Genomic DNA, 25,919 nt, shown 5'->3' with positions numbered 1-25,919 from the left:
CTCTGTAAGCGCAAAACACCCTATGTACTCATATACCCACTTTTTGTAGAACCAAATCAATTATTCATACAGAATCATTTCTATATATTTCTGTAGATATGAATATAGGCCCATATCGCTTACATTTCCTGAAACTCTCTCTCTTCATCCCTCTCTCTCTATCTCTCTTGTTCCTTCTCTCTCTCTCTCTCTCTCTCTCTCTCTCTCTCTCTCTCTCTCTCTCTCTCTCTCTCTCTCTCTCTCTCTCTCTCTCTCTATCTCTCTCTGTCTCTGTCCCTCTCTCTCTCTCTCTCTCTCTCTCTCTCTCTCTCGCGCATTTGCCTCTGCACTAAAATCGCTATGACAGATTTCATGAAAATAGCAAAGATCAGAACACGAGAACCAATAACACTACTTCTGTAAACAATGACACTGTAATCACTTACTGTATAAAAGTGTACACCATCTCTGCTTGGTCATTGCCAATAAGCTAACATTGTGGACTATGGTTTTGTTTCTATAACTCATTTTTACTTTAAGAGCCACTTAAGTCTGCACTTGGTGGACTTGAGCCAAAAACATATTGTGGCAGAATAGTACCCTGTCAGTAAACATTTCTCAAACTCAGTGTGCATGTAGTGAGTTCTGAGGAAACGTCGGTAGTAACCTGTGTGTGTGTTTGTGTGTGTGTGTGTGTGTGTGTGTGTGTGTGTGTGTGTGTGTGTGTGTGTTCAGACCCTGAAAGAGGCCAGTGAGAATGCAAGGAAGGACTTCCATCGAGAGGCCGAGTTGCTGACCAACCTGCAGCACGAGCATATCGTCACCTTCTACGGTGTGTGTGTGGAGAGCGACCCCCTCATCATGGTGTTTGAGTACATGAAGCACGGGGACCTCAACAAGTTCCTCAGGTAAACCATTCTTTGGTCATGTACAAATTAGGCATATACTTATTTTGGGTTAACGTTTTTTGAACTCCAAGTACAGATAGGACAGATGGAAATTCATTTCCTTAGGCATTAATCACGCAAACACATGTATTTTTTATTGTGACACGGCATCAGTGAGATCCAAACCTATAATTTTATTTTCTCTATCGATGGAATTAGTCCACTGCGATACCAGGATGAAGCTCGCTTGCCATGTTTTTTTTACGCATACTAAGCTGTTCATTTTAGTCTATTCAAACAGCCCCCATTTCAAAGTAAACAATCACTCAATTAGTGGGCGGCGGGCGCGGCCAACACACCTGAACACACTTATCAAGATAGAGGATAATGAGAGTTTTGTTGATGCTGAGAACAAAATGTATATATTTTCTCTTTCTCTGAACTTGACTAAAGTTTTTATGGAAAGTTTTCTTAACATTCTGAGATTGGAATGTATATGTTCTTAGAATGTTTTCTGAACGTTACTAAAGTTCCTTGTGGTTTTTATGGAAAGTTTTCTTAACATTCTGAGATTGGAATGTATATGTTCTTAGAATGTTTTCTGAACGTTACTAAAGTTCCTTGTGGTTTTTATGGAAAGTTTTCTTAACATTCTGAGATTGGAATGTACATGTTCTTAGAATGTTTTCTGAACGTTACTAAAGTTCCTTGTGGTTTTTATGGAAAGTTTTCTTAATGTTCTCAAGAACAATTTGGAAAACGGATTTAAATAGAACAACGAGGAAACCTTTATGAAACATTATGCTGAAGTACTGAAAGTCCCACAGAAGAACGTTGTTTCTTAACGTTCTATGAACTATTTAAAACGTTCCCAATGTCAAACCAGATGGAGAATGCTTCTAGAACATTACCATCATTGAAATATAAATGGAACCATGTTTGAACTTTTAGGAAACGTTCGGTTCAAATAATGAAATACCAAGAATATAGTTTTTTTTGTCAAGTTCCTTAATTACTCTAGTGGGCTAAATCAGGGTCACACACACTGTACAGTAGTAATTCTCCTCGACTCATCCCAAAACCATCTCAATTGGGTTGAGGTCAGGTGATTGTGGAGGCCAGGTCATCTGATGCAGCACTCCATCATTCTCCTTCTTGGTCAAATAGCCCTTACACAGCCTGGAAGTGTCTTGGGTCATTGTCCTGTTGAAAAACAAATGATAGTCTCACTAACTGTCAAGGGGTGCGTAACTGGTGGCATGGAAGTCAAACGCAGTAGAGCAGAACTTGGTAAATGGCGGGAGCCGTTTAATGCACATAACTCCCGGCTTACAAAAATCACAAAAAACACATGGGCACAAAACCCGTCTCGCACCAGTCACACCAGTCACACCAGTCACACCAGTCACACCAGTCACACCAGTCATACCAGTCACACCAGTCACAAAAGGCACACGTACATACAATGAACAATTCCCGACAAGGATATGGGGGAAACAGAGGGAACATATACAACATGTAATTAGGGAATTGAAACCAGGTGTATGTGACAATCAGACAAAACAAATGGAACATGAAAAATGGATCGGCGAGGGCTAGAAGACCGGTGACGTCGACCGCCGAACTCCACCCGAACAAGGAGAGGAACCAACTTCGGCAGAAGTCGTGACACTAACCACAAACCAGATTGGATGGCGTATCGCTGCAGAAAGCTGTGGTAGCCTTGCTGGTTATGTGAGCCTTGAATTCTAAATAAATCACATACAGTGTCACCAGCAAAACACCCACACAGCACCTCACCTCCTCCTCCATGCTTCACGGTGGGAACAACATATGCGAAGACCATCCGTTCACCTACTCTGCATTACACAATGACACGGCAGTTGGAACCACAAATCTCTAATTTGGACTCATCAGACCAAAGGACAGATTTCCACCAGTCTAATGTCAATTGCTTGTGTTTCTTGGCACCAAGCAAGTCTCTCCTTCTTATTGGTGTCCTTTAGTAGTGGTTTCCTTGCAGCAATGAATAACCTCAACCAAATTCCAAAGACTGGTGACATCCAGTGGAAGCGGTAGGAACTGAAAACCAGTTCCTAAGAAATATCATTTGCCAATGAGAACTCACTGAACAGACAGAGACCTAAAAAAAAAAATCTGAACGGTTAGTCCTCGGGGTTTTGCCTGCTACATAAGTTCTGCTATACTCACAGACATGATTCAAACAGTTTTAGAAACTTCAGAGTGTTTGCTATCCATACCTAATAATATGCATATCTTATATTCTTGGCATGAATAGCAGGACGTTGAAATTGGGCACGCTATTTATCCAAAAGTGAAAATGCTGCCCCCTATCCCAAAGAGGTTAAAGAACACCATTTATATTCTGTTAGACAAGTAACTCTTTATCCACAATATAGAATATATATGAAATTTGCTTCCCTCCAGATCTGAGGGCACACACTTTCTCGTAGGCTTAAATTGAAGATATGTCAAATAGGAGTGGCAATATCGTCTACTATTATCCTCAGTTATTTTCCATCCAGGTTGTCAGACCGCAGTGGCTTGTCTATGTTGATAGACAACAATAATTTTTTCACCTCTTCCACACTCACTTTACGGAATTCAAAAGTACAGTGCTTGCCTTTTGTACTTTGGTCAGATATACTTGGATGTATAGTGTCAGAGTTTGTTGCGGGCAAGTTTGCTAATCTTGCCAATGAAAAAATCATTAAAGTAGTTGGCAATATCAGTGGGTTTTGTGATGAATGAGCCATCTGATTCAATGAATGATGGAGCTAAGTTTGCCTTTTTTCCCAACATTTCATTTAAGGTGCTCCAAAGCTTTTTACTATCATTCTTTACATCATTTATTTTCGTTTCACTGTATAGTTTATTTTTTATTTAGTTTAGTGACATTATTTCTCAATTTGCAGTACGTTTGCCAGTCGGTTGGGCTGCCAGACTTTTTGCCTCATCCCTCTCAACCATAATATTTTTCAATTCCTCTTCAATCCAAGAGGATTTAACAGTTTTTACAGTCATGTTCTTAATGGTTGCATGCTTTTTAGTAACTGGAATATGGAATTTCATAAATCTGTCAAGTGCAGCTTCTGGTTGCTCCTCATTACACACCACAGACCAGCAAATATTCTTTACATAGTCAACATAAGAATCACTACAACACTTATTGTATGACCTCTTATCAACTATATCAGGCCCAGCCTTTGGAACTTTAGTTTTCCTAGATATGGCTACTATGTTGTGATCAATACATTCAATGGATTTGGATACTACTTTAAAGCAGATTTCTGCTGCAGTAGTAAAGATGATGATTTCATTCCTGTGCTGTTTGTAACTACCCTAGTAGGTTGACTGACAACCTGAACCAGATGCAGGCACTGCTCACAGTTTGACGTTTTTTCTTCAGTGGGCAGCTTGATGAAAGCCAGTCAATTGTCATGTTGGTATGAATGATTCGGGAGACAGGCGCAGGAATGCGTAATATTTTTTTTGAATTAAACCCAAATTACGGCGTGCCGTGGAAAGGCACGGTGACAAAGTCCAAACAAACACTATACAAAACACAGGGTAGAAACCCAAACGAAAGAGCGAGGAGTACCTCGAATAAATAACACACGTGCACAATGATTAACACACGGGACAAGACCCGTAATCATCTGTACAATCCACAATGGCACAAAAGCCAAAATACACAGCGCAGGTACACACACTCACCAATAGACATAGTAACAAAAATCGACAATGGAAACCAAAGGGCACACTTATATAAGTACTAATCAGTGGGAATAGGGGACAGGTGTGCGTAATGAAAGTTCCGGAGGGATCCGTGACATCAATATTTAAATCACCCAGAAAATATAATTCTCTGCTGATATCAGATACATTATCAAGCATTTCACACATATTATCCAGATACTGACTTTTATCACTTGGTTGTCTATAGCAGTTCCCACCAGAATGGGCTTTAAGTGAGGCAGATAGCCATATTACTTCAACAGTATTTAACATGGGATTTTCTCTAAGCTTTACAGGGATGTGGTTTTTAATATAGACCTCAACAACGCACCCATTGACATGTCTGTCTTTTCGGTAGAAGGCATAACCATGTATTGCTACCACTGTATCATCAAAGGTATTATCTAAGTGTGCTTCAGAGATTGTTCGAATATGAACGTCATCTGTTAAAAGCAAGTGATTGACTTCAGGCACCTTGTTTCTTAGTCTACATATGTTCATATGGGCTATTTTTAGCACTTTTCTGGGTTGCTTGATTGTTTTTAATGCTTTACTGGGAAGCTTGTCAGAAGTAGACTTGCTCATGTTATGTACATTGGAGCTGATAGTGCACAGTGAGCTGCACACAGTGGACACAGTGGACTTCCTACTAAGGCACTCCGCCTCAGTGCTGACAGTGTAACTGGTTCATAGGCACATGGTTACTGCATACAATAGCTGTAGGATCAACAGAGGTATTCAGGGCAGTTAGGGGGACATCAACTAAGTTACTTACATTGTGTCTGCCAACGCCCCTGGGATCATGCAATTTTTTTTATTTCACCTTTATTTAACCAGGTAGGCTAGTTGAGAACAAGTTCTCATTTGCAACTGCGACCTGGCCAAGATAAAGCATAGCAGTGTGAACAGACAACACAGAGTTACACATGGAGTAAACAATTAACAAGTCAATAACACAGTAGAAAAAAAGGGGAGTCTATATACATTGTGTGCAAAAGGCATGAGGAGGTAGGCGAATAATTACAATTTTGCAGATTAATAACACTGGAGTGATAAATGATCAGATGGTCATGTACAGGTAGAGATATTGGTGTGCAAAAGAGCAGAAAAGTAAATAAATAAAAACAGTATGGGGATGAGGTAGGTAAAAATGGGTGGGCTATTTACCGATAGACTATGTACAGCTGCAGCGATCGGTTAACTGCTCAGATAGCAGATGTTTGAAGTTGGTGAGGGAGATAAAAGTCTCCAACTTCAGCGATTTTTGCAATTCGTTCCAGTCACAGGCAGCAGAGAACTGGAATGAAAGGCGGCCAAATGAGGTGTTGGCTTTAGGGATGATCAGTGAGATACACCTGCTGGAGCGCGTGCTACGGATGGGTGTTGCCATCGTGACCAGTGAACTGAGATAAGGCGGAGCTTTACCTAGCATGGACTTGTAGATGACCTGGAGCCAGTGGGTCTGGCGACGAATATGTAGCGAGGGCCAGCCGACTAGAGCATACAAGTCGCAGTGGTGGGTGGTGTAAGGTGCTTTAGTGACAAAACGGATGGCACTGTGATAAACTCCATCCAGTTTGCTGAGTAGAGTGTTGGAAGCAATTTTGTAGATGACATCGCCGAAGTCGAGGATCGGTAGGATAGTCAGTTTTACTAGGGTAAGTTTGGCGGCGTGAGTGAAGGAGGCTTTGTTGCGGAATAGAAAGCCGATTCTTGATTTGATTTTCGATTGGAGATGCAGCACTATGACAACTTAGTGTCACAATGGTAGGGATTAACAGAGTTGATCTTGTGTCATTGATAACTAATTGTCTCAACGGAGCCTTGAAATGCTTGGACAGAGTCCAGGAGCCAAGATGCTTTGGATGGACCCCATCATTCCTGTAGAGTATCTTCTGTTTCCAGCATGTGTCAGAGTTAACTATAAAAGTGATTCAAACAGAGCTACAGTAATATTTTAGCCAGGTGTGTAATGACAGTAGCCATTGACTGCAGGAAAGGGCTACATATGCTAAGAATGTTCCAAAGCCAAGCAACTATCCTGCACCATTCCTAGAAAGTCGTGGGAAAGTTGTATGCAAAATAGCAATAGGACAACCACGCCATCACTAAGTTCTAAGAAAGATATGGGATGTCACATTTCTGGTAGTGATTTGTAATTTCAATTGATTTTTTTCTCCTCTCCTCCTGAAGGGCTCACGGTCCCGACTCTGTGATGATGGGTGACGGTCCGACAAACCGACCCGTGGAGCTGACCCAGTCCCAGATGCTGCACATCGCCCAGCAGATCGCTGCAGGCATGGTCTACCTGGCCTCCCAGCACTTTGTCCACCGAGACCTGGCCACACGTAACTGTCTGGTGGGAGAGAACCTGCTGGTGAAGATCGGTGACTTCGGCATGTCCCGAGACGTGTACAGCACGGACTACTACAGGGTAAGTGTATGTGTCGCCCTCTTTTTTCTTGGCATTGTACTACCTCCCTTTGCATGGTTCTCCCTCTCTCTCCCTGCATGGGCATGATCAGCAGGCTATAGAATCTTCGTCCTCTTCAGAACTGTTACAATAAAAACTAGTATTCGAGCACATTCAAGTGTCAAGTTTTTTATGTCACATGCGCAAGTACAGTTAACTACCATTTTTGCAAACTCAAAACCCAACAATGCAATAATCAATAACAAGGTAATACTAGGAAAAAACACACAAGAAATAAGAAGAAATATGAAGATAACAATAAGTGAGTAAGTAAGTAAGCATACTATATACAGGGTCAGTTCCAGTACCAGAATTACAATGTGCAGGGATACTGGAGTGATGGAGGTAGATATGTATAAGGGTAAGGGGATTAGGCAACAGGATTTAAGATAAACAGAGAAGCAGCAGCTTGTATGTGAGGGGGGGTGGTGTAAGTCAATATAAATGTACAGTATGTACATATTATGTGTGAGTGAGCAGATGATGGAGTTAGTGTGTGTGAGTGTGTAGGGCCCTGTGAGTGTGCATAGTGACAAACAGTTGAAATAAAAAGGTCAATGAGGATACAAGGTTAATTCAGATTTTGTTAGCTATTTATCAGTCGTATTGTTTTGGAATAGAAGCTGTTCAAGAGCCTGTTGGTGTCAGACCGCCTGCCATGCAGAAGCAGAGAGAATAGTCTATGGCTTAGGTGGTTGGAGTCTTTAACAATTTTCCGGGCCTTCCTTCCACACCACCTGATATAGATGCCCTGGATGGCAGGAAGCATGGCCCTAGTGATATACTTGGCTGTCCTCACCACCCTCTTAAGCTCCATGCGATCGAGGTTGGTGCTATTGCTATACCAGGCAGTGATGCAGCCTGTCAAGATGCTATCAATGGTACAGCTGTAGAACCTTTTGAGGATTTAAGGGCCCATGCCAAACTTACTGACATTGAGGGAGAGGCCGTTGCTCTGTCACCACACTGCCAGGTCACAGACTTCCTCCCTGTAGGCTGATCAATCGTCACCGGTGATCAGGCCTACCACCATCGTGTCATCAGCAAACTTGATGATGGTGTTGGAGTCATGCTTGGCACGCAATCATCGGTGAACAGGGAGTACAAGAGGGGACTAAGAACACACCCCTATGGGGCACCTGTGTTGCGGGTCAGCGTGGCAGAGGTATTTTGCCTACCCTTACCACCTGGGATTGGCCGGTCAGGAAGTCCAGTATCCAGGTGCAGAGGGAGGTGTTCAGACCCAGAATCCTAAGCTTGGAGACATGTTTGGAGGTGACAATGGTGTTGAACCCTGAGCTGTAGTCCATGAACAGTATTCTCATATAGGTATTCCTCTTATCTAGGTGAGTGAGGGCAGTGCAATTGATATTGCGTCATCTATGGATCTGTTGGGGCGGTATAGAGTGGGTCTATGGTGTCTGTGATGGTGGAGTTAATGTGTGCCATAACCAGCCTCTCAAAGCACTTCATGATTACAGAAGTGAGTGCTACAGGGCGGTAGTCATTGTCGGATGACGCCTTAGAGTTCTTGGGGACAGAAATGATGGTAGTCATCTTAAAACATGTGGGGATTACAGACTGGGACAAGAAGAGTTTGAAAATGACCTTCAATATGCCTGCCAGCTGTTCTGCGCATGCTCTGAGAACGCACCCTGGAAACCCGTCGGGCCCAGCGGCCTTGCGGATGTTGACCTGTTTAAAGACCTTCTCAAGTCGGCCTCAGAGAGCGAGATCCCAATCCTCTGGGTCGGTGACGGCTCTCACACCCGGCACGATGTTATTGTTGTCGAAGCGTGTATTGGGTTCGTCTGGTAGAGAGGCATTATGGGGCAGATCACGGTTGGGTCTTCCTTTGTAATCCGTAATCGACTGTTGTCCGCACCACTGCGGCAGGCGGCAGAGCCTGTGTAATATGAGTCCACCTTATTCCTATATTGTCCTTTTGCTCGTTTGATTACTCTGCAGAGGTCAAAGCGGAACTTCTTGTACATATTCCAGTCCGCGGCCGAAGCAGTGAACCCTCATCGTGGGGAAAACGTCACGAATGCATTTTCGAATGAAGGCGGAGACGGAGGTGGTTAACTCGTCAATGTTATCGGCGGAGTGTGGAAACACATTCCAATCAGTGCTAACAATGCAGTCCTGTAGCATAATCTCTCATTCTGGTGAACATTTCTCAAATGTTTTGAGTTTCTGCTTGTAAACTGGAAACAGGAGTACGGATTTGCCGAATGGCGGACGAGGGAGGGCCTTGTATCTTTGGTTGTGAGTAGAATAACAGTGGTCAAGGACCTTATCGCCCCTAGTGGCGTTGGAGACGTGTTGATAGAAGTTGGGCATCAGGTGTCTTAGTGACGCCAGCAACCAGAAAAGCAGCCTCTGGATGTAGTTTTTCTTGCTTGCAGTGAACTAACCAATAAAGTATCTAACTAACTGATGAATCGATCAGTCAGCAGCAACATCCTGTATGGACTGTGTATGGACTGGGTTGAGAAACACTGCAGAGGACTTATTCATAGGTGTCAGTGTATAGATGTCAGCAGTATAGTAGTTACTATGCAACCCGGCCTAAGGTCAATTCGTAGGATTTGGGATGTAAATTCGCATTTAGTAGGATATTTTACATTACCAATGGAACAGGAAATGGAGGATGTAATTTATCAAACATCTTGGAGGATGTATAGTATAGTAAGTCTTGCCCTGAGGTCAGGCTGCTTGTTGCATGTAAGCATTTGTGGCTAACGTTAACGGCTAATGCAGCAGGTTAGGATTCTAGCGCAGCAGGTTAGGAGAAATTACGTAGCCCGGTCAAGGGAAGAGTTAGCTAAAATGCTACAGTTGTCCCCAACACGAGTCAAACACGCTGGATGGTCACATTATAAGGCCACCCATCCTCCCCGACCAACCTATCTACTTTCGTTTCTATGTTAAGTAACCAGACCATGAATCCATTTCTAACGTAACACATAACACTAAATTTATTTATTTATTTTATTTTTTATTTTACCTTTATTTAACCAGGTAGGCAAGTTGAGAACAAGTTCTCATTTACAATTGCGACCTGGCCAAGATAAAGCAAAGCAGTTCGACAGATAAAACGACACAGAGTTACACATGGAGTAAAAACAAACATACAGTCAATAATGCAGTATAAACAAGTCTATATACAATGTGAGAAAATGAGGTGAGAAGGGAGGTAAAGGCAAAAAAGGCCTTGATGGCAAAGTAAATACAATATAGCAAGTAAAATACTGGAATGGTAGTTTTGCAATGGAAGAATGTGCAAAGTAGAAATAAAAAATAATGGGGTGCAAAGGAGCAAAATAAATAAATAAATTAAAATTAAATACAGTTGGGAAAGAGGTAGTTGTTTGGGCTAAATTATAGGTGGGCTATGTACAGGTGCAGTAATCTGTGAGCTGCTCTGACAGTTGGTGCTTAAAGCTAGTGAGGGAGATAAGTGTTTCCAGTTTCAGAGATTTTTGTAGTTCGTTCCAGTCATTGGCAGCAGAGAACTGGAAGGAGAGGCGGCCAAAGAAAGAATTGGTTTTGGGGGTGACTAGAGAGATATACCTGCTGGAGCGTGTGCTACAGGTGGGAGATGCTATGGTGACCAGCGAGCTGAGATAAGGGGGGACTTTACCTAGCAGGGTCTTGTAGATGACATGGAGCCAGTGGGTTTGGCGACGAGTATGAAGCGAGGGCCAGCCAACGAGAGCGTACAGGTCGCAATGGTGGGTAGTATATGGGGCTTTGGTGATAAAACGGATTGCACTGTGATAGACTGCATCCAATTTGTTGAGTAGGGTATTGGAGGCTATTTTGTAAATGACATCGCCAAAGTCGAGGATTGGTAGGATGGTCAGTTTTACAAGGGTATGTTTGGCAGCATGAGTGAAGGATGCTTTGTTGCGAAATAGGAAGCCAATTCTAGATTTAACTTTGGATTGGAGATGTTTGATATGGGTCTGGAAGGAGAGTTTACAGTCTAACCAGACACCTAAGTATTTGTAGTTGTCCACGTATTCTAAGTCAGAGCCGTCCAGAGTAGTGATGTTGGACAGGCGGGTAGGTGCAGGTAGCGATCGGTTGAAGAGCATGCATTTAGTTTTACTTGTATTTAAGAGCAATTGGAGGCCACGGAAGGAGAGTTGTATGGCATTGAAGCTTGCCTGGAGGGTTGTTAACACAGTGTCCAAAGAAGGGCCGGAAGTATACAGAATGGTGTCGTCTGCGTAGAGGTGGATCAGGGACTCACCAGCAGCAAGAGCGACCTCATTGATGTATACAGAGAAGAGAGTCGGTCCAAGAATTGAACCCTGTGGCACCCCCATAGAGACTGCCAGAGGTCCGGACAGCAGACCCTCCGATTTGACACACTGAACTCTATCAGAGAAGTAGTTGGTGAACCAGGCGAGGCAATCATTTGAGAAACCAAGGCTGTCGAGTCTGCCGATGAGGATATGGTGATTGACAGAGTCGAAAGCCTTGGCCAGATCAATGAATACGGCTGCACAGTAATGTTTCTTATCGATGGCGGTTAAGATATCGTTTAGGACCTTGAGCGTGGCTGAGGTGCACCCATGACCAGCTCTGAAACCGGATTGCATAGCAGAGAAGGTATGGTGAGATTCGAAATGGTCGGTAATCTGTTTGTTGACTTGGCTTTCGAAGACCTTAGAAAGGCACGGTAGGATAGATATAGGTCTGTAGCAGTTTGGGTCAAGAGTGCCCTTTGAAGAGGGGGATGACCGCAGCTGCTTTCCAATCTTTGGGAATCTCAGACGACACGAAAGAGAGGTTGAACAGGCTAGTAATAGGGGTGGCAACAATTTCGGCAGATAATTTTAGAAAGAAAGGGTCCAGATTGTCTAGCCCGGCTGATTTGTAGGGGTCCAGATTTTGCAGCTCTTTCAGAACATCAGCTGAATGGATTTGGGAGAAGGAGAAATGGGGAAGGCTTGGGCGAGTTGCTGTTGGGGGTGCAGTGCTGTTGTCCGGGGTAGGAGTAGCCAGGTGGAAAGCATGGCCAGCCGTAGAAAAATGCTTATTGAAATTCTCAATTATGGTGGATTTATCAGTGGTGACAGTGTTTCCTATCTTCAGTGCAGTGGGCAGCTGGGAGGAGGTGTTCTTATTCTCCATGGACTTTACAGTGTCCCAGAACTTTTTTGAGTTAGTGTTGCAGGAAGCAAATTTCTGCTTGAAAAAGCTAGCCTTGGCTTTTCTAACTGCCTGTGTATAATGATTTCTAGCTTCCCTGAACAGCTGCATATCACGGGGGCTGTTCGATGCTAATGCAGAACGCCATAGGATGTTTTTGTGTTGGTTAAGGGCAGTCAGGTCTGGGGAGAACCAAGGGCTATATCTGTTCCTGGTTCTAAATTTCTTAAATGGGGCATGTTTATTTAAGATGGTTAGGAAGGCATTTTAAAAAAATATCCAGGCATCCTCTACTGACGGGATGAGATCAATATCCTTCCAGGATACCCCGGCCAGGTCGATTAGAAAGGCCTGCTCGCAGAAGTGTTTCAGGGAGCGTTTTACAGTGATGAGTGGAGGTCGTTTGACCGCTGACCCATTACGGATGCAGGCAATGAGGCAGTGATCGCTGAGATCTTGGTTGAAGACAGCAGAGGTGTATTTAGAGGGGAAGTTGGTTAGGATGATATCTATGAGGGTGCCCGTGTTTAAGGTTTTGGGGAGGTACCTGGTAGGTTCATTGATTATTTGTGTGAGATTGAGGGCATCAAGTTTAGATTGTAGGATGGCTGGGGTGTTAAGCATGTTCCAGTTTAGGTCGCCTAGCAGCACGAACTCTGAAGATAGATGGGGGGCAATCAGTTCACATATGGTGTCCAGAGCACAGCTGGGGGCAGAGGGTGGTCTATAGCAGGCGGCAACGGTGAGAGACTTGTTTTTAGAGAGGTGGATTTTTAAAAGTAGAAGTTCAAATTGTTTGGGTACAGACCTGGATAGTAGGACAGAACTCTGCAGGCTATCTTTGCAGTAGATTGCAACACCGCCCCCTTTGGCAGTTCTATCTTGTCTGAAAATGTTGTAGTTTGGAATTAAAATGTCTGAGTTTTTGGTGGTCTTCCTAAGCCAGGATTCAGACACAGCTAGAACATCCGGGTTGGCAGAGTGTGCTAAAGCAGTGAATAGAACAAACTTAGGGAGGAGGCTTCTAATGTTAACATGCATGAAACCAAGGCTATTACGGTTACAGAAGTCGTCAAAAGAGAGCGCCTGGGGAATAGGAGTGGAGCTAGGCACTGCAGGGCCTGGATTAACCTCTACATCGCCAGAGGAACATAGGAGGAGTAGAATAAGGGTACGGCTAAAAGCTATGAGAATTGGTCGTCTAGAACGTCTGGAACATAGAGTAAAAGGAGGTTTCTGGGGGCGATAAAATAGCATCAAGGTATAATGTACAGACAAATGTATGGTAGGATGTGAATACAGTGGAGGTAAACCTAGGTATTGAGTGATGAAGAGAGAGATATTGTCTCTAGAAACATCGTTGAAACCAGGAGATGTCATTGCATGTGTGGGTGGTGGAACTAATAGGTTGGATAAGGTATAGTGAGCAGGACTAGAGGCTCTACAGTGAAATAAGCCAATAAACACTAACCAGAACAGAAATGGACAAGACATATTGACATTAAGGAGAGGCATGCTTAGTCGAGTGATCAAAAGGGTCCGGTGAGTGGAGAGGTTGGTTGGTGATTTAGACAGCTAGCCAGGGCATCGGTAGCAAGCTAGCATAGGATGGAGGTCTGTTGTTAGCCACCTCCTGCGCTCCGTCAGTAGATTAGTGGGGTTCCGTGTGGTAGAGGGGATCAATCCAAATCACACAACAACAACAAAAATAAAAACAATAGATATAGTTATAGAGGCCCAAGAAGAAAACATAATAATAATAATAAAAAATAAAAAAAATTGTCCGATTGTCTATTCAGATAGCAGCCGGTAAGACAGCTAACGGTTAGCAGGCCGCAGATGGGCGTTCAGGTAACGTCGCGACGGAGGAGCCAGCCGAATAACTCCTTCGGGTAGATAACGTCGGCAGTCCAGTTGTGAAGGCCCGGTGGGGCTCCGCGAAGGCAGCAAAACGGGTCCGGATAGGCGACTGCAGCCCAGGTGCGATTGATGGAACTCAGGAGTGATTGACGGAGCTTGCTAGCTCCGGAACAATTGATGTTTGCTCCGGAATCGACGAAGGCCGATAGTCACACGGATAGCAGCTAGCTAGCTGTGAGATCCGGGCATGAATGTCCAGAGAGCAGTCGAAATCCAGGGACATGGAGAGAAAAATTGGTCCGGTATGCTCCGCTCCGAGCCGCGCTGCGCCGTACAGAACTGGCGATAGACTTTCGAGCCAAAGGATAGCCGATGACCACAAACCGTGGTTAGCTGAACACCAACGACTTGCCAGTAAAGGAGCCAACTAGCTTCTGAACTAGCTTCTGGATTAGCTACTGGCTAGTTTCAGGCCAGCCTCCTGGAGTTTCTGGCTAGCTTCTTGGAGGATTACAGATCTGAGGTAAATAATACTTTTTTATAAATATACATTGGTGAGGCGGGTTGCAGGAGAGTGTTTTGAAGATGAGTTGATGGAAAATAAAAATAAAATGTATGTGAAAAAGTTGTAAATATATATATATACAGGACACGACAAGACGAGGACAAAAGACGTCTGAACTGCTATGCCACCTTGGAGAAATGGAGGTACACAAATGTATGTAACATATCCCTGACAGACAGACGGATGGACAGCTGAGAGCTGAGAGCTCTGTCTGTCTGTGCTCTGCCAGGGATTAATATGATTGACAGGAGCATAAAAGGGCCCTAAACGACACCCACCCTTAGCTCAAATAGTGTCTCTGTGTTTGGATCATACTCCTTCTCTTCATTCCTCTAGCTCTCTCACTCCGTCTCAGTCAGTCTGTCTGTCTGTCTGTCTGTCTGTCTGTCTCTCTCAACATTTATTCCCCTCCCCACACACCCCAGAAACACACACACACGCGCACACGCCTCCTCTTAGTACAATTAACCACTGGAGTTTCGCCATAGCAATGTGCAAGGGCAGCACAGCTTAAGTTATATCAGACAGTCCCTATGAAAGAAAGTAATTAAAGAACTCTATTAGTATGCAGCTCCGATACTACAGAGAACGAGAGAGAGGCAGAAAAGGAGGGAGAGAGAGAGAGGGAGAGAGAGATGAGGAGAGAGGGCGGGAGGCGAAATGGAGAGTGAGTCAAAGAAATCCACACAAATATAGATGCAAGAGATGAGGGCTACGGGAGAAAAGAGAAGAGAGGCTTCAGAGTGAAGAGGTTGAGAGAAGGGACCGAATGTGGAGAGAAAGAAATGTAAAAAAGAGAAAGGAGCCAATGATAGATGCTGAGAAATAGACTGAGAGCTGCTCTCTCCCCCTATAGTTGGGTAAAAGAATGATGAACAATGATGTCATAGGAGGGATCAGAAGGTGGACCAGCACAAGTGGCTTCCTGTCTAGAGATTATGCCTGACAGTGGCTGCATCTGAAATGGTACCCTATTCACTAGTGCAATTCAGACGCACAAACATACTCAGGGAAAAAAGGAGACGAATTGTACGTAAAGATCAGCCTCTTTTCTTATTTCTCTTTAATCCGCATGACCACACAAATCTGTATGCTTTTTAATTACAGACCAACAGACAAGGCTCGCTATACTCACTCCTGGGGATAAGAAACACAGTGATTCCCAGTGGAATGACAATCTCCGTAGAAACACAAGGCTACGCAATTCAGTCTACTGGAAAAATGAGGGGGAGTTTTGGTCACAGGTCCAGCAATGGCTGAAAAATTGCAACATTTACCTGGAGCTAACTCTGCAGATAGCACTACAGGGTGATCTGAAAAGTCATAGTCAATCAATCAATATAATAATACTTTAAGCAAAAACATTTATTTTTAATTTACAATCTCTAGAAATTATGAGAATAGAAAGGTTCAGAACTTCGGTGAAACATCACAGCACAGTTGAAGAATATATAAAGCCAATATGGATGGTGTTAAGAGATAGATGGGAGGAGTTGAATGGAGCTGAAGTTTGGGAATAATAACAACTAGTAACAAGAAACTAATGTAAAACATACTGTGTCCATAAAACATATATAGGCTCAGAACTTTTGTGAAAGAAATAGATGGTTGAGGTTAGAGGAAGGACAGGAGTAAAAACAAACAAAATATAACTATTGTAAAATACATTGTATCCGTAAAATGTATAACGTATGTATAAGCTGGAAGTAGAAGCCTAAGTGTTGTTCACTAGTTTACTCCAATTAGGAGAAGGGTGGTTGGGTTAGAAGGTAATAAAGGATAATATATATATTTTTAAAATGTGTTTATATATCAAATCAAATGTATTTATATAGCCCTTCGTACATCAGCTGATATCTCAAAGTGCTGTACAGAAACCCAGCCTAAAACCCCAAACAGCAAGCAATGCAGGTGTAGAAGCACGGTGGCTAGGAAAAACTCCCTAGAAAGGCCAAAACCTAGGAAGAAACCTAGAGAGGAACCAGGCTATGTGGGGTGGCCAGTCCTCTTCTGGCTGTGCCGGGTGGAGATTATAACAGAACATGGCCAAGATGTTCAAATGTTCATAAATGACCAGCATGGTCGAATAATAATAAGGCAGAACAGTTGAAACTGGAGCAGCAGCACAGTCAGGTGGAAGTTGAAACTGGAGCAGCAGCACGGTCAGATGGACTGGGGACAGCAAGGAGTCATCATGTCAGGTAGTCCCGGGGCATGGTCCTAGGGCTCAGGTCCTACGAGAGAGAGAAAAAAAGAGAGAATTAGAGAGCATATGTGGGGTGGCCAGTCCTCTTCTGGCTGTGCCGGGTGGAGATTATAACAGAACATGGCCAAGATGTTCAAATGTTCATAAATGATCAGCATGTTCGAATAATAAGAAGGCAGAACAGTTGAAACTGGAGCAGCAGCACGGCCAGGTGGACTGGGGACAGCAAGGAGTCATCATGTCAGGTAATCCTGGGGCATGGTCCTAGGGCTCAGGTCCTCCGAGAGAGAGAAGGAGAGAATTAGAGAACGCACACTTAGATTCACACAGGACACCGAATAGGACAGGAGAAGTACTCCAGATATAACAAACTGACCCTAGCCCCCCGACACATAAACTACTGCAGCATAAATACTGGAGGCTGAGATATGTATGTATATATATATGTTGTGGTGGTTAATTTCTTTACTATCAAATGAGGAGAGACAAACTTATCACACAAGTCAGAGTTATACTTAAAGTAAATCTTTAATCACTTATTAATAAGGGAGCAGGTCAATACAACACACACATATAAATTGAATCGATTGAGTGCTCTACGATAATGATGGCTGGTCATGGCTGGTTGACGATTCACGCTCAGATGATTCGTTGAGAGCCCCGAGACAAAAGTACAAAGGTATTTTATAGCCAAGATACACCCCTTTCAACCTACATGATGAACAACAGATATATAGAATGGGTCACAAGGTTAGGATTTGTATGAAAGATACCTAGTATACATAGCAGACAGTATCTGCTGTTTCATTGTGTAGAGACCAGTGTCTGGCCCTGTATAGAACAGAAACATTAACCTGGGATATTCGGGACAGTAGCGTCCCACCCCGCCAACAGCCAGTGAAATTCAAAACAACAAAAATCTCATATTTAAAATTTCTCAAGCATACAAGTATTTTACACCATTTTAAATATACAATTCTCGTTAATCCAGCCACAGTGTCTGATTTCAAAAAGGCTTAACAGCGAAAGCACCACAAACGATTATGTTAGGTCACCACCAAGTCACAGAAAAAGTCACAAAAAGCAGAAATATAGATCAAATTAATCACTAACCTTTGATGATCTTCATCAGATGACACTCATAGGAGTTCATGTTACACAATACATGTATGTTTTGTTCAATAAAGTGCACATTTATATCCAAAAATCTCATTTTACATTGGGGTGTTATGTTCAGTAGTTCCAAAAAATGCGGTGATTTTGCAGAGAACCACATCAATTCACAGAAATCCTCATAATAAACGTTGATAAAAGATACAACTCTTACACATGGAACTTTAGATACACTTCTCCTTAATGCAACCGCTGTGTCCGATTTCAAAAAAACTTTACGGAAAAAGCACACCATGCAATAATCTGAGTACAGCGCTCAGAGACCAAACCAGCCAAAGAAATATCCGCCATGTTGTGTGTAGACCTCTGCAATCAACCTGATACCCCAAAGTCTAAAACAATTTTGAGCACAGTTGACCCCCCCCCCCCCCCCCTTCAGGCACTGATTCTTCTGGCGTCCTTTTCGTCTTCTTCAGATAGCTTTACAGTTCAAAGTGGATGGCCATGATAATGTCCCAATTTCAATGTTTCACCTGAGCCGCCATCACCTTTACCCCCCTTATTTGTTGTCCATTCGTCAACCAGTATACCAGTAACATAAGAGAAGTTTGGAACATATTTCTCCCCATGCTCACTCCACGTGGACTCCTCTCACACTCCTGAGAAAAGACATGAGAGAAAAGCAGTTGATAGCTTTGATCAGATGCTGTACACCGGTTGCTGGCTCGGACTCATTTCTCTCAGTAGAAGTGGTGCGGACAGGGCCGTATTGAACGCCTTTGTTCCTATTCTTCAGCCAGTTAGAGGGGGGTTTGAGGTACACACACCGTTCGGTCCAATTATCTCTTCCTTACATTAAGATACCGTCTGATGTCATTTTTCATGATAACCTCAAGAGAACAGATCAGAACAACAGTTTAGTTCAGTTCATTAACCATATGATAAATGATTACTTTGACCAATTATTCTTAATACAAATGTTTAAACATATGTCAAAAAGAATAACAACACATTCTATTGAAACTGTTCTTTCAAATGGGCTTATACTCCCCATCACACCATTAACTCTATCGCAGAGCCACAGGATCAGGAAATTAGACCTATGACCCATCGGGAATAGAACAGAACAAAACAACACAACAATACACTCCTTCACATATCACTCCATACACATCACTCAAGATATGTCAACTTTAATCCAAAACGGGGGAGGGCTGTTACCTCCCCCATTTTGACACATAACTCTCTATGTGAGTAACGTGTAAAAAAAAACGCACTACTGGTCAAAAAATAAAACAACATTTCAAAAAACTAAATCAAATTAAAATCACTACTCTTAAGAACTCCATAAATAAAAAATAATTGTATCCATACGGTCGTAGGAAAATAGACTTAAGGCAGCCTACCTTTAGTCAAAGGCAACACCCTCTCCTTTTTCACATTGATCCAAATCACAAATATGGCTAAGAACTATAAACTTCATCATAATTATCAATATTACAAATGACCTTTAAATCAGTATTACAAATTACCTTAAAATCATTAACCAAATGGCTTTCCAATGAGGGTGATCAAACCACAATGGAAAGTCATTGACAGAGGTCATAGGTCATGCAAACCCTTCAAAGAAGTGTTTCTTACAATATTAGACAATTTAATGAAAGATGTGTGTGGCAGATGTGTTGCTACCTACCCTCACCACCTGGGGGTGGCCCTTCAGGAAGTCCAGGATCCAGTTGCAGAGGGGGGTGTTTAGTCCCAGGATCCTTACCTTAGTGATGAGCTTTGAGGGCACTATGGTCTTGAACGCTGAGCTGTAGTCAATGAATAGCATTCTCACATAAGTGTTCCTTTTGTCCAGGTGGGAAAGTGCATTGTGGAGTGCAATAGAGATTGCATCATCTGTGGATCTCTTTGGGCGGTATGCAAATTGGAGTGGGTCTAGGTTTTCTGGGATAATGGTGTTGATGTGAGCTATTACCAACCTTTCAAAGCACTTCATGGCTACGGACGTGAGTGCTACGGGTCTGTAATCATTTAGGCAGGTTGTCTTTGTGTCCTTGGGCAAAGGGACTATGGTGGTCTGCTTGAAACATGTTGGTATTACAGACTCAATCAGGGACATTTTGAAAATATCAGTGAAGACACCTGCCAGTTGGTCAGCACATGCCCGGAGCACATGTCCTGGTAATCCGTCTGGCCCCGCAGCTTTGTGTATGTTGACCTGTTTAAAGGTCTTACTCACGTCGGCTACGGAGAGCGTGATCACACAGTCATCCGGAACAGCTGATGTTCTCATGCATGCCTCAGTGTTGCTTGCCTCGAAGCGAGCATAGAAGTGATTTAGCCCATCTGGTAGGCTTGTGTCACTGGGCAGCTCGCGGCTGTGCTTCCCTTTGTAGTCTGTAATAGTTTGCAAGCCCTGCCACATAAGACGAGCGTCAGATCCAGTGTAGTATGATTCAATCTCAGCCCCCTCCCCCTCGTCTTGGAGTGTGCTGTTTTATCTTGCTGGTGCAGCGTATATTCCGCTAGCTGAATAGACATGTCGCATTCAGCCACGATTCCGTGAAACATAGGATATTACAGTTTTTGATGTCCAGTTGGTAGGATATTTGTGATCGTACCTCGTCTAATTTATTGTCCAATGATTGCACGTTGGTGAGTAGTATTGACGGTAACAGCAGCTTTCCCACTCGCCTCCTCCGGGTCCTGACAAGGCATCCCACTCTTTCGGCCCTGTGGGTGTTTGGAGATTGTCCTCTGCATCCTCCTACTCAAACAACGTTCTGCGCTTACGTCTATCATAAGATTAAAAACAAACTTGACAATCTTCTCTTTCAGCTTCACATTTATGACATCTCCAAGACTTTAAAAATAACATGTCATGTGCCAAATGTATAAAATAATTCAGTCAATACAGAATAGAATACAAAAAAACATTTTGTTGGGCACAACTCTATCGCAATTACCTATCCACCATTATTTGAATTCATAAGATGTAGGTAACTGTCTCTTCTTTGATTCAGTTATTTAAATACAACTCCATTCTCAATATGTTATTCCAGCAGACCATTTAGGCAACAGACAACATATTACATCAAAATAACCTCTCTATTTATGTTGAATGAATTAGTCTTTCAATTTGAACTAAGCAAGCTGTTAAAACGTTCAGCTTTTATTTTAAGCAAACACTGGTGGCCGTATCTTTCCAGGCAAAACATACCAATAGTTGAATTACAATCAGAAACCCAGATTTTAGTCAATACCATAGACCCAATGCTATTGAAATGTTATGTTTACCTTTATTTAACTAAGCAAGTCAGTTAAGAACAAATTCTTATTTTCAATGATGGCCTAGGCACAGTGGGTTAAGTGCCTTGTTCAGGGGAAGAACAACATATTTTTTACCTTGTCAGCTCAGGGATTTGATCTTGCAACCTTTTGGTTACTGGTCTAACGCTCTAACGCTCTAACCACTAGGCCACCTGCCACCCCAAATCTAGAACCTTTACATTTTCTAGAAATTACAAAGATTTCTAGAAATGACGAAGAAACACTGCAAATAACCCAATTTACAATTGTCTGTAGTCGTAAAATCAGGCACATAATAACGACACAATTCCCAGCTAATAGCCTTAATTAAAGGTCCAAGTGTTTCTCCGGCGAGATTCTCACATACCAAAGGAATAGATTAGCAAAGAGTTAAATTGACATTCATTGACGAGGAAACAAACCTTGCGCTTTTAATAAAAGTAGATTATGTTGTCTCATGCAACGTATTTCAATTACTTTACTACATCACATTAATCACGCAATGATAATTTGTTTGATGGATACCCTAGGCTTTGTATGATATTATAAAGATTAATTAAGGTTTATTCAATAAACCCAGCAACTCCTCTCATACTAGGTAGAAATATTTAAACACATTTTCAGGCCTTAAGGGCAGTTGTATTTCAAATGTAGCACCCGGACGTAGAAAATCCAATAAGCGTTTTATAGTTACATCGTTAGGGTAAGTTTACCAAAAGTGGACACACCAATCAGTTTCTGAGACAATTGCCAATACATTGTAGACTGTTTAATAATGCTTAAACCTCATCTTTATCAAATTATCCATTAAAGATACCAACTCAAAACCTACGTACGTCTACGTATGGGTGGTTTAAATTGTATATAATTATATTCCCAGCATTACTTTATCAAATATCTAGTAATCGATTATATACACATACAATTGATAACTTTTTCATATGTTCACAGAATCCATAAAAAACGCAAGAAAATATACTCTCAGCAGAACCAAAAAAAATCACTTTTGTTTCCCGGACAATGACCAGCCCGTCATGGGATCCTCAACGGTTCTCTAACCTCCCAGAGACCACGGCAAAAAATCAAGCCTCTCAGGAACCTTCCGCTGCTTTCTAAAATATCATCCCGCTCTCAATACCACCCCGTGATATTCTATGATGGGCAGTGAAGGAACAGAACCCCAAGATAAAGCTACATCAATGTCCAAATTTCAATCATCTGATTAAGCATATTTCTATATGTTACTATCCAAACGTCAGATTAAGACTCATTTCCATATTCACACAACTCTCAAATCACAGTCACACAATGCTATTCTGAAACATACCTAATGAATTCATTGTTTTTCAACTATATTTGAACCTGTAGGAATATTGTCTTATTTCTATCTCATGATTAGGATAATGCAGCTCATACATTTACATCTTTCAATACTTCTAAAATGGGGTACATGTTTAAAACAATTACAGGTTCAACCTTCTTTATTGAACTATGTCATGAATGGTCTTAACTAGTTCACACAGATTCAAGATGTTTTAATATTAAAATGGCCAAACCTAGGGCATACCTGGCTAGCACATTTAAAATAATTGGAATTCACCACTTCTGAGGATAACTTAGAAGGTCACACAGACACTTTTCAGAATGAGGTCCTTCTTCCAATAGGGTTTCACCAGGTACCGTGTTTCACACAGAACACACAGTCACCCTGGCCCCTCACCCTTACAGACTGCACCAATTCAGTGTCAGGACGGCTCTTGGTTGTTAAAAACACCTTGAGAATGGATTCTAAACAACTTTTGTCATGTTTCTGTCGATATTATGTAGCTAATTTGGAAAAAAGTTTGGCGTTGTAGTGATAACATTTTCCGGTCGATTTCTCAGCCAAGCATGATGATCAAACGGGAACTATTTCGCCTACAAAAATAATATTTTTGGAAAAAAGGAACATTTGCTATCTAACTGGGAGTCTCCTGAGTGAAAACATCCGAAGTTCTTCAAAGGTAAATTATTTAATTTGATTGCTTTTCTTATTTTCGTGAAAATGTTGCCTGCTGCCAGCAGAGCCTAGCATAGCATTATGCCATGATAAACTTACACAAATGCTTGTCTAGAGTTGGCTGTAACGCATATTTTGAAAATCTGAGATGACAGTGTGATTAACAAAAGGCTAAGCTGTGTCTCAACATTTTCTAGGGGTATTTATGTCCGCTGCGTTATGTTAATTCGTTTGAGGCTATGATTACGCTCCCGGATCCGGGATTGCTAGTCACAAGAATTAAAGTAGCCCTATGGACAGATACTCCAATCTCCACTGTGGAGCTTTGCAGCTCCTTCAGGGTTATCTTTGGTCTCTTTCTTGTCTCTCTGATTAATGCCCTCCTTGCCTGGTCTGTGAGTTTTGGTGGGCGACCCTCTCTTGGCAGGTTTGTTGTGGTGCCATATTCTTAAAAAAAATGTATAATGGATTTAATGGTGCTCCGTGGGATGTTCAAAGTTTCAGATTTTTTTTATAACCCAACCCTGACCTGTATTTCTTCACAACTTTGTCCCTGACCTGTTTGGAGAGCTCCTTGGTCTTCATGGTGCCGCTTGCTTGGTGGTGCCTCTTGCATAGTGGTGTTGCAGTCTCTAGGGCCATTCGGGACAGGTTATATATATTGACATCATGTGACACTTAGATTGCACACAGGTGGACTTTATAGCATCCCACCTGGCCAACATCCTGTGAAATTGCAGAGTGCAAAATTCAAACTACAGAAATATCAATATTCAACTTTCATAAATCACAAGTGTAATAGATCAAAATAAAGCTTAACTTCTTGTTAATCCAGCCGCTGTGTCAGATTTAAAAAAGGCTTTACGGCAAAAGCACACCATGCGATTATCTGAGGACAGCGCCCCGCATACAAACACATGAAAATCATTTTTCAACCAGGCAGGTGCGATGCAAAAGTCAGAAATAACGATATAATAAATGCCTTACCTTTGAAGATCTTCTTCTTTTTGCAATCCCAAATGCCTCAGGGACACAATGAGTGGTCGTTTTGTTCGATAAATTCCTTCTTTATATCCCCAAAATGTCAATTTATTTGGTGCGTTTGATTCAGAAATACACCGGTTCCAACTCGCCAACATTAGATACAAATTATCTAATAAGTTACCTGTAAACTTGGTCCAAACATTTCAAACAACGTTCCTAATCCAACCTCAGGTATCCTAAAATGTAAATAATCGATCAAATCTAAGACGGGATAAACAGTTTCCAATACCAAAGAAAAATAACACAAGCACGCTCCTGTTCACGCGCACCAAAATACTAGAGCCCTTCAGAGTGACACGTACAAAGGACAGAATTACTTCTTTATTTCTCAAAAGAAAAACATTGACCAATTTCTAAAGACTGTTGACATCTAGTGGAAGCCATAGGAACTGCAATATGGGCCCTAATAAATCAGGATTCCCATAGAAAAGCATTGGAAAACACAATGACCTCAAAGAAAATCCTGGATGGATTGTGCCCGGGGTTTCGCCTGCCACATCAGTTATGTTATACTCACAGACATTATTCTAACAGTTTTAGAAACGTCAGAGTGTTTCTATCCAAATCTACTAATTATATGCATATCCTAGCTTCTGGGCGTGAGTAACAGGCAGTTTACTTTGGGCACGCTTTTGATCCGGTTGTGAAAATACTGCCCCCTATCCAAGAGATGTTTAACTAATGATGTGACTTCTGAAGATAATTGGTTGCACCAGATTTAATTTATTATATTTATAGGGGCTTCATTACTAAATATGTTATTTTTTAATTTCACTTCACCAATTTGACCTATTTTCTGTATGTCTATTACATAATATGCAAATAAAAATCTATTTAAATTACAGGTTGTAATGCAACAAAATAGGAAAAATGCCAAAGGGGATGAATACTTTTGCAAGGCACTGTATACAGTACCAGTCAAAAGTTTGGACAATCCTACTCATTCAAGGGTTTTTCTTTATTTGTACTATTTTCTACATTGTCAAATAATAGCGAAGACATCAAATCTATGAAATAACACATATGGATCATGTCGTAACCAAACAAAGTGTTAAACAAATCTAAATATATGATGACAGGTTTGCACACTCTTGGCATTCTCTCAACCAGCTTCATGAGATAGTCACCTGGAATGCTTTTCAATTAACAGGTGTGCCTTGTTAAAAGTTAATTTGTTGAATTTCTTTCCTTCTCAATGTGTTTGAGCCAATCAGTTGTGTTGTGATCAGGTAGGGGTGGTATACAGAAGATAGCCCTATTTGTTAAAAGACAATATTATGGCAAGAACAGCTCAAATAAGCAAAGAGAAATTACAGTCCATCAGTCCAGGCATTTAGGTCAGTCAATCCGGTATATTTCAAGAACTTTGAAAGTTTCTTCAAGTGCAGTCGCAAAAACCATCAAGCGCTATGATGAAACTGGCTCTCATGAGGACCACCACAGTAAAGGAAGACCCAGAATTTCCTCTGCTGCAGAGGATACTTTCACTGGAGTTATCAGCCTCAGAAATTGCAGCCCAAATAAATGTTTCACATAGTTCAAGTAACAGACAC

The 25,919-nt window shown here is 42.0% G+C and overlaps 1 protein-coding gene across 3 annotated transcripts in view; it reads left to right on the top strand.

The window, feature by feature from the left end:
* The window catches only part of LOC109895673 (BDNF/NT-3 growth factors receptor-like), a 90,478-nt gene that overhangs the window by 50,929 nt on the left and 13,630 nt on the right, over positions 1-25,919 (top strand). For 2 of the 3 annotated variants that reach the window (XM_031830358.1, XM_031830355.1), the window contains 2 exons: positions 715-887; positions 6,819-7,065. In XM_031830358.1, the coding sequence (XP_031686218.1) occupies positions 715-887; positions 6,819-7,065 (420 nt within the window). The remainder of the gene's footprint in view (positions 1-714; positions 888-6,818; positions 7,066-25,919) is intronic. The other variant, XM_031830356.1, reaches the window with a different exon arrangement.

The sequence above is a fragment of the Oncorhynchus kisutch genome, linkage group LG8 (genome assembly GCF_002021735.2).
Source record: "Oncorhynchus kisutch isolate 150728-3 linkage group LG8, Okis_V2, whole genome shotgun sequence".
Classification (NCBI taxonomy): domain Eukaryota; kingdom Metazoa; phylum Chordata; class Actinopteri; order Salmoniformes; family Salmonidae; genus Oncorhynchus; species Oncorhynchus kisutch.
Note: the sequence above shows the minus strand (reverse complement) of the source record. Positions and strands in the feature narration are given on the sequence as shown.